Here is a 10055-nt window from a genome sequence, read left to right on the forward strand (position 1 = left end):
GTCTTGAGGGGCCGGGGTTGGCCCTCTGAGTGTGACTTGATCTTGGGGGGTCAGGGTTGGCCCTCTGGGTATGGCCTGGTCTTGGGGGGTCAGGGTTGGCCATCTGGGTATGGCCTGGTCTTGGGGGGTCAGGGTTGGTCTTCTGGGTGTGGCCTGGTCTTGGGGGTCAGGGTTGGCCCTCTGAGTGTGACTTGGTCTTGGGGGGTCAGGGATGGCCCCTCTGGGTATGGCCTGGTCTTGGGGGGTCAGGCCTGACCCTCTGGGTATGGCCTGGTCTTGGGGGGTCAGGGTTGACCCCTCTAGGAATGGCCTGGTCTGGGGCAAATCAGACCTTCTTTGGGGTTCCCACTCGAAAGTGACTGATTTTCAGAACTCTAACTTCTGCTGCCTTTCCTTCTTCCTTAGTGGACATAACCCTTCTGGACTCTGAGCGCTCAGCACGGCGCCCTGCAGTCCGGAGGCTGTGCCCTGCAGGGCTGCAGTGGGTGTTGCAGAGGAGCCAGACCCTGTGGGCTAGGAGTGCCTGTGGTGTGCTGGCATCCTCTGTTAGGGCTCAGCCTGTAGCGCAGATCTGTTTAATCTCACCTCATTCTCATGACCCCTTTGAGGTAGGGCTGGGTCACCCATTTTACAGATGGGAAAGTGGCTACAAAACTTGGGTTGAGCTCCTCAGCCGCTAAGTGGAGTTTGAACCCACACCTGGCTGTCCAGCTGCCGATGGCCCTGGTGGGGCTTGCAGGTGAGGAAGCTTGGCTCAGCAAGAGAAGATGCAGCTGCAAGTCCAAGGGCATCGGCGCTCCTCTGAGGCACGCACGGTCGGTGAGGACACCCAGAGCCAGCAGTCCACGCAGCTCTGCTCTAGAATTACCAACCTCTCCTTAGAGCGGTGTGGTTAGCCAGCAAGGAGTGGTGTTGTGACGTGCTCTGTTCATAGTTAGACATATTCAGCCTTTCAGGACAGCAAGATAGATTCAAGACTTTAGGTGTGCGATTTGTGCTATCTGTCTGGAAACAAATGAAAAAAGAATGACCAGAGAGAATGGGAAATCATCATCCTTTGGCATATTTTTAATTAATTGTTTTAATAACTTTAACTCTTATTTTTTTTTTTTTTTACATGATACATCCTTTCTTAAGTATAAGTTGTCCCTTCATTGTGAAGACCACATACGGTAGAACTTTTCTAAAGATCTAAAGGAAGGTTTTCCCTTTTCCAAAGGATTCTCAGGATTCTGAGTTCATTTTCATGTATGGAAATACCCTAATGTATTCTAAATAGAACTGGATTTCCCAGAAAACTCTGTCCCACATACCCATTTTCAAACATGTCCTTCATGGAAAGAGAAGCTCCCGTGAGTCTTCTTCCAGGGGATGGAATGAGTTGGAACCAAAGAGGATTTTCACCTTTACAAAAACATCCAGAAAGCAAAACTAGTGTTCAAAGTTTGTTTTGCAGTGAGTCATGACAGAGGTGGTGACACCCCGAGCCCCTTCCCCGGGAGCCCCACTCAGCGTTGCACCAGGTGCCAGAGCCCTGACCTGTGTCTGTGAGCATCTGAGCTTAATCTCGAATTATTCCGCTCATGTTAGCAAGATGTGTCTGCAGGTATCAGAAAAGCCTAAGAAAGGTTATTTTTGGGGCCTGGGAAAGCTCAAAAATGGTTCCATGTAAGTTCATGGTAATTGCTTCTTTATTTTATGTCACTCCTGCTTCTGAAGGATTTCATAGGAACACCCTACTTTTGGGTACCAGGAGAAACCTGTCCTTTGAACTTGTCAGAGAGGAATTAAAGTGCACTTCCTTTGTGCACTTGTATGCAATGCTTTTATAAATGTGGGGACTTTAAATGTGGGGATTTGTCTGCATGCTGTGGTCAGTGGTTGGTGTGTATTTGAGCTCCAGGCCGTGCATGAGTATGACTCTCTGGAGTCTGTGGCCCACCCACAGGGCTGGGTCTGCAAAACAAGCCACCCTTCATAAAAACGTAGATTGGCAGAGCAGAAAGACAGAAAACTCCAAAATCATCTAGTCCAGTGGTCTCGAGGTTTTGTTTTATTTTCCAGCATCAGAATACTTTTAAAAAATGAAATAGTTGGTATGTATATTTTAGTTCAAAAAACAGATATTCAGCAAGCAGCTAACAAGTCAAATGTTTGAAGATAGTATTCACCCTTTAGGGGTGAAGACCCAGTGTCACCTTGTTTCCTGGCGCTGCCGCATGCTCGCCGAGTACCTGCCCTCCACACCTAGAAACTGGCAGAGTAGTACTTGACCCCTCCTGGCCTCGCTGTGAGCGTTGGCCTAGCCTGCTGCATAATGAACACTCCTGACTGATTGTTAAGACCAAAGCAGGGCCGTTGAGGGAGATTGCCAGATAGACGCATAACTGCTGTCCCCTGACCTTGTATGGCCTTGTCCCTTTGGCATCACCAAGAGTGAATTGCAGCTTTTTAGCACCTTGGAGAACCATGCTCAGCAAGATTGCTCTGTGTTCTGTAATGGCCTTCATCTTCTCCCCAGGTAGGGAGCAGACCCATTAGGATGCATTTAGGAGAGGCCATGGAGGAATTACACGGTTCAGTGTTCAGGGTCTCACAGTCCTATTGCTTTCGTGATGTGTGTGCACTTCTCCTAGGGGCATGAGGAAGATTATGGAAGCACCACAAAGTCAGGCCCATTGTACCTGGGAGCACTTTTTGTTATTTCTCTGACCCCATCCCCTGCCTTAGGTACCCCCTTCAGGGCAGGCGGCCTGCACCACCGAGTGGGCGGCAGATGGCCAGCTCTTGGTCAGCACCTGCTCCCTCCCTATGCAGGGCTTCTGTGTTCCATCTTCCGGCACCTGCCATAGTGAAGACAGGGACTGTGATCATACTGTGTGGTTCAGTGGCTTGAGACAGTACTCACCAGGGAATGACTGCATTGAAAAGAGCTTTTGAGGGAGAACCCATTTAATCCCTGCTGGCAACATTTCTCTCCTCTGGAGAGGTTTGTGGAGGGAAGAGTCTTTGTTCCAAACTTCACTGTATCTCTTGGGTTACTGCTGGTTGATTAGTCAGGCCTGCCTTCCAACTGCTCACCCCTCCTGGGCACTAGAAATAAGCAAGGAGACATTCTGATGGCAGCTCACCCTTCTGGGATTGTATATTATTGTAGCCTGGCCACTGTTTCTGAAGCCCATTTATCAGAGCAAGCCACGTGCTCTTTACCTGTGTGTGCTTACATACACTCACTCAAGGGGCGCCCTGAGCATTGTCTTCTCTCAAGTTGCTACTGGTTTTATGTTGCTGTGACTCAAACTTAGAAGAGTCGTCCAGATGCTTGATAAAAACTTCTTGATGCTTGGAGTCATGAGCGAATGACTCCTGATCCTCACCCGGGACAAAACCATGGACACAGTGAAACCCAACCATTCTTAATGACCCGGCGGTTCCTTTTCTGAATCGCTGTTGCGCGTACGTGTGTGAGTGTGCAGAGACCCTGCATTGTGCCATGGTGGAAATTCAGATGCACCAGCCTGGTAGTCAGCAGGACACTGCCCCTGGCAGATGGAATATTGAGTGTGAGTTAAGAGATTGTGCATGTGTTTGCTCATTGGTCCTGCAGAGGAGGGTCTCCCTGAAGAGGCATCGCGGCCTATTGGGCACCTTCTGGGTTTTCATTCAGGGAAGCAGGCTTTGGGTCAGATACTGACCCTTTGTTCAGGCCTGAGATGGGGAGTCATTATACTTGCCTCCAAAATGTGGATGTGAACACCCACTGGGCTGCCACCATAAGCATCCGTGTCAGTACCTGCTGATGGGTCCGCCCTCCCACTTGGAGCCCCTGCAAGATCCCAGGGGATGAGGGCTGATGAACTGTGCATGCCGAACGGGGGTGGCCTTTGTGTCCTGATGAAGCAGGACACAAACTCTGGGAGATGCCAGTGCGCGAGAGGAGAGCAGGTCTTAAGTTGAGTGAGCCTTGGGTTTATGTTTATTTCGTTTGAGTTTGAGAGCTGGAGTTTTCAAAAAAAGCATGGTGGCTATCCCAGCAACTGTACCAGTCCAGAGGCGTTGTCCTGTAGCACCTAAGTTCACAATTCAAACGGGAAAACCAAAACAAACAAACCTGTGTACATGCTGGCAGTTCATGTCCGCAAACACAGCTTCTGTAAGGCTGTGTTCTGGAGTGTTGTCCCCGAGGACAGAGAAGTCCAGAAGATGAAAGCATTTGATTTGTTGCAAACCTTGCATAGCCTCTGCAACATGCCCAGTAGGCATGTTGGTTTGACTCGTAAATTTGATGAGGTTTTCCAGTCTATTTCTAGGATAACACCATATTCATCTACTTCTCATTCTTCATCTTCACAATTAAATGCAAATGGATACTTTCTGAGTTCTTTTCTGTTGAGATCAACATCTCTGCTTCTTTCTCCTCCTCCCCCCATTTTGGAAATACTCTCTGGTTAGTTCAGCAGAGAAAGGAGTTGATTTATTCCTGGACCTAGGATTATAGCTCATACCTTAATCCTAAGACTCTGAGTAGCTCATGTGAGCATTATAATGCATTGCTGGGAGGAATTAGCAAAAATATAGCCGTCTGGTTTCTAGAAGTGAGCTGTGTGCTGGATCCATGCTTCCCAACCGTTTCAGATCTCGGTGCACATAAAAACTGCTCGTGTTTGTCTAGTAACTGGGACAGAGCTGAGGCTGCTGTGGGCAGAGGTGGCCAGCCGGGTGGCAACATGGGTCCTTGGGACACGGTACCTCATCACCTCTCACTCATTACACTGGTGGAAAAATCTGTGCTGAATCAGCCCTGTTAGTTGAGGGTTCTTTGGACCCCAGCCTGTACCGGACCTGAAGTGGTAGAATTAGAAAACTTTCGGGGCACCTGGGTGGCTCAGATGGTTAAGTGTCTGCCTTCAGCTCAGGTCATGATCCCAGGGTCCTGGGATCGAGTCGCGCATCGGGCTCCCTGCTCCGCGGGAGGCCTGCTTCTCCCTCTCCCACTCCCTCTGCTTGTGTTCCCTCTTTCGCTGTGTCTCTCTCTGTCAAATAAATAAATAAAATCTTTAAAAAAAAAAAAAAAAAGAAAAGAAAACTTTCTGGATGAGTAGAGACAACAGTAGCAACCACTGCTGTTCGCTACCAGGCCCGGGCCAAGGGTTATGCAGGGATTAGGCTTCCTTTTTGTGAGCCCCGTGTGAGGTGAGTACGCTCCTCTCCCAAGTACAGTAGGGCTGAGCAAGGGTAAGTGGAGCTGGAGGGCTCGTGAGCCCCGGGGCCTCGCCCTGCCATCCTGCCTGCCCTCAGACTCCTGGAAAATGCACGTCTGTAGCCTAATGGGTGAAACAGATTAGACACACAGACACTGTGGAAGTCCACTAATTCAGGGTGTGATAAAAACATTAATTTTTGATTCATGAAGAAGCAGCCTGTGAAATTAATAATTGCATGAGATAGTTTCAAGAAGGCTTTGGGGTTTAAAAAACATACTTTCCTGATCACATATTTGAAATATACTTTTCCTGATACGAAAGTAATGCGTATTTATTGTAACAAAAATAGAAAGATCTAAAAAAACACGTAGGGGCGCCTGGGTGGCTCAGTTGGTTAAGCGACTGCCTTCAGCTCCGGTCATGATCTCAGGGTCCTGGGATCAAGTCCCGCGTCAGGCTCCCTGCTCGGCGGGGAGTCTGCTTCTCCCTCTGACCCTCCCCCCTCTCATGCTCTCTCTCTCTCATTCTCTCTCTCAAATAAATAAATAAAATCTTTAAACAAAAAATAAAAAAAACACGTAGGAGAAAATGAACACCTATAATCCGACCACGTAGATATAGCTATTCTCAGTGATGTTGGCACAGATCTTTCCAGGTTTTGTAGCTAGTAGCCCATAGGGGGCGCTGCATTGTCTTTAGTTTTTCACTAAAACAAGTCTGTTTTCTGTTGGGACAGATTGGGGGGTGTAGGGCAGTGTGCCGCTTTAAGAATGTGTGTCCCCCCTTTTCCAGGATAAAGCACTTGCTTGTTTTTCTTTGCATCAGCTACCAAACATTCATTGACCTTTAAAATCACTATTGACTGGTAAACCTGCACGAAATACCATGTGAAGATGATTATAAAAGAGTATGCACGGCATGGCCCTATTTGGGAAATATTTATTTACTAGGAAAAAAATGTTCTACAAACCTTTTTCCCCTTTTACTGCTTGCTGCCTTGCAGGTTCTCTGCCTTGCAGGTTCTCTGCCGGGAGGTCGATGGCCTGATGGGGGTGGAATCGGGGATGCATTCGAGTTTGGTATAACTCTGTGCAGTGTTCAGATTTGTTAGTGAATGTATTGTGTAGACACTACATAATAAAGCCACTTTCATCTGGGAGCAAAAAGCAGGGCGTTTTCAGACTTGCTTTATGGGCCAGGCATCGGAAACATGAGGTGAAATGAAATGCATCCCACATCCTCTTCTCCTGTTCCAGGAAGGCGTTGAAGTGCGAGTGGCCAGGATCTTCAACACCTTTGGGCCACGCATGCACATGAATGATGGCCGGGTCGTCAGCAACTTCATCCTGCAGGCGCTGCAGGGCGAGCCGCTTACGGTATGTGCCGGCCTTGGGGGGAGGGGGCGGGGGGAGGGCAGAGTTAGCTGTCTACCAGCAAGTGACAAAGGAGCAGTGCCTCTTGGTTCAGGCAGTTACTTTCCTGAGGTTGCCCCTTTGCCTTGGGTACATCCCACTGCCCTTAGTGACAAGGAGGGAAGGTGCAGGGCTGGAATCTAGTAGAGTGACGGAGCCTTGGTGGCCTTGCCTAGTTCGTGGGCTGCAGCCTGGTCCACGTGGCCCGGGCCTCGGGGTGCGTCTGCCTGCACCAGCCTGCAGGCAAAGACCTTTCTGGATGTTCTCCTGGCCCACGGGCTATAGCCAGGGCCATGTGTATCCTCGGTGCCCCTCAGGTTGCTGAGAAGTGAGGTATCTGGGGCAGGTCTTGGCAGTTTTCTTGGTGATGCCCAGAAGCATGCCCTCTGCTTGTCAGGCTCAACCTGGGAGCCTTCTGGAGCCCACCTTCTGGACCTCAGTGGTCTGGGGTCAGTGGTTTGAGTGTATGGTGCAGGTGAGCACCCTCAGATACCCACCCTGCATTAGGGTGGGTGGCTCGTTCCACACACGTCCCCACCGCCCCTGTCCCATCCTCAGGGAGGAGTGGTCCTCTCCTGCTCTACAAAGGGTTTGCTGATTCAGTTCTGTTGGTTTTCTTTGGTTTAGCTGAATTCTTGGTGTTCTCTTCCTCTCCTCTTCTGCTCCTCTGTCCTCTTGCTTTTTTCATTCCTCCTCCTCCTGTCTGCCTCAGCATCCTCTTCCAGCCTCAGCATCCTCCTCCTGTCTGCCTCAGCATCCTCTTCCAGCCTCAGCATCCTCCTCCTGTCTGCCTCAGCATCCTCTTCCAGCCTCAGCATCCTCCTCCTGTCTGCCTCAGCATCCTCTTCCAGGCCTCTGCATCCTCTCAGGCTTAGTGTTTGGTGGGCATCCAAACACTTGTTTTCGTCTTGTTACTCTGAAAACTGCAGGAGGGTTTGCTTATCAGCTGAGTGGGTTCCAAAGGGAAAGTTACAGCTCTGTGTCTGTACATATCCATCTGTCTGTCTCTCAGTAGAGTAAGGTTACTGTTTTCTGTTCAGTGATGTTCACACCCATTAATTCACTTCACTCAGTGCTCACAACAGATGTGTGGGGCCCAGGTTCTGTTATTAGCCCATGGTCCAGATGGCGAGACTGAAGCACGGAGGTTAGAGGAATCGCCCAAGCTTACGTGGCCGGACGGTGGCTGCCAGTGTCTGAGCCAGAGCCTCTGCTCTTGATCACTATTCTCCATGGTGCTCGTTTCTTCTTGGATGGGTTAGCTACACGGCTGCCAATTCAGAACAAAAAGCTTAGCCTGCTGCAAAATGGTATGCTCCCCCCGCCCCCAGCCCAGGGCAAGACACGTGTTACAGGTGACTTTTGCTGAACACGTTGCAGGCGAGAGGTGAATCCAAACCCCATCTCAGGGTGCCAGTGCCCCGCCCCTGCTCTTCCCTCCCCCTACCAGCTGCTAGCTCTGTGCCTCAGGGCCTGCAGATGGCCATGCCGTGGTCACCCTGGGTGCTGTCCTTCTCACACTGCATACTGCTACAGTGATACGGCCTGGTGCTCTTGCCCTAAGATCCAGAATCCGGCCCCGTCCACCTCTTCTCCCGCTTCCCCCAGCCTCACTGCCGTGCGCCCCCAGTTTATTGCCCCGGCCTCCTAGCCACTTATTCTCCCTGTTGGAGTCTCTCCACCCAGCAGCTAGGGGAGCCTCTGAAGAAAAGTAGCAGCTCCGGGGGGCTTTCATCTGCTGAGAGCATGATTCACGGGCCCCCCTGTGCACCTCAGCTTCAGCCCTGCTGCTCTGCAAGCTCAGCCCCTTGCTCCCACCTGTCCCAGGAGCACGCTCCTTCCAGGCCTCTCCCTGTTTAGTCATCCTCTCAGCAGGGGAGCGCTGAACCATTCTACATGTAATGACACCCAGCCGCCGCTCTGCGCCTCCTAACCGTGCTTTCTGTGGTTTTCATTGCACTTCTCAGCAACTGAAGTATTCTTTTCCAGCCCCCAGCCCCCTTTCAAGTGTAAGCGCTTTGAAATCAGGACCTGGTTTCATTCATGGCTGTGTCCGCAGCTGCCAGAAGGGTGCCTGGCGACCAGGCGGCATGTGATAAATGCTGGTCAAGCTGAGGATCGGGTTTATAGTGGCCGCTTGCCTTTGTGATGAGCACAAGTGCTCTGTGGCTTGTTCTGGAAGTCGTGATCGTAGTGTTCCTGCAAAGTGAAGTTGCCTCTCATCCATGCTCCCCTCTGCCTGCTGTTTGGGTCCCAAGGGTTCCTTCATGGGGACCCCTCAGCCCAGCTGCTTGGTGGGGAACTCCTCACCCTCAGGGATGCTCAGGGACACTCCTGGAGCTGTTTTAGCCACTGCCCTCATGAAGTCTCCTCCCGCCCCCGATCAGAGCTGCTTCGTTTGCGGAGCGAACTGTTAAAAGCCTTCTGAGAAAGGGCTTCTTGATGGATTGCCTCCTGGGCAACAGCCAGGGCCCCAGCATCAGGTGGGCCCGCCCAAGAAAGCACCCACTGTGGGCAGCCGGAGAGAACGCATGTGTTGTCGCCTCAGTGCCAGGGACTGAGGAGCAGGGCGGCAGCTAGTCCCAGACACGCTGCGTTTTGTCTTTTCTAGACACCCCTGGTGACAGGAGTCCTCAGGGAGGCCTTTCAGAAGTGTGTGGTCCCTCTTGTCACACAGAATTCTGTCCCCTCAGTGTTTTGATGAAGCCGCTCTTCATCCTTTGCTGTCTCTTTGAGATGGCATTGCTTTTGTCGGACGGCTTTGTGGAGAAGTTCTGGATGAGGGGGTCCTGCGTCATGACTCTCAGTCCAGCCCAGCTTCGGGAGCACTTGGTTTATCAGGGAAGGAGAGTAAGGAGGCCCATCCATCCTTTCCCGCTCTGTTTCCAACATGTTCTTTCCAAGACTAAAGGCCTCTTTCATGGCCCCTCAGTATCTCGCCTTCCCTTTTCCAAGCTGGGTTACTGTTCTCACTTGCCTTTCCTGAAGCCCTCTGTCATCTTACCTCGGGGCAGATTTCATCGTTTGGGCCTGTCGCCACATCTTGAGTCACAGAGGTCTGTCAGGGTAACTCGGGGAGGATTGTGCTGAGTTCTGCGAGTCACGCACAGAAGCTGTATTCTAGCTTGAGCTCACAAAGCTCAGAAAATACTGTGTTCCAGTTTGGAAAGTTTACAAAGTAGATGGCACAGTTCAGGTAGAGCTAGCTCATTAAGTCTATCTTGAAGAGACTTGAGCTCATATTTCAGGCAAAGCTCTTGAGCGTGCTCACATGTTGTGAGCGTGCGCACATTCGCATTAGGGTTTAATTCTGTTTTCTCACCTCACTGTGATTCATTCCAGTTTGCAGGTGAGAGAACAACTTGATTGAGGTGAATTTTTCCAGATGTGGCAGATTTGGGGTTTGAGTCACGGTCTGTATCTTTTAAAAAAGGCTTGC

The 10055-nt window shown here is 50.7% G+C and overlaps 1 protein-coding gene across 1 annotated transcript in view; it reads left to right on the forward strand.

Annotated features, from left to right (window-relative positions):
* Window positions 1–10055, forward strand: part of UXS1 (UDP-glucuronate decarboxylase 1) — an 84287-nt gene that overhangs the window by 59504 nt on the left and 14728 nt on the right. The window contains exon 5 of the mRNA XM_081833313.1: window positions 6461–6580. Coding sequence (XP_081689439.1) covers window positions 6461–6580 — 120 coding nt within the window. The remainder of the gene's footprint in view (window positions 1–6460; window positions 6581–10055) is intronic.

This window comes from Leptonychotes weddellii, chromosome 10 (assembly GCF_054177405.1).
Source record: "Leptonychotes weddellii isolate Sample4059 chromosome 10, ASM5417740v2, whole genome shotgun sequence".
In the NCBI taxonomy this organism is placed as follows: Eukaryota; Metazoa; Chordata; class Mammalia; order Carnivora; family Phocidae; genus Leptonychotes; species Leptonychotes weddellii.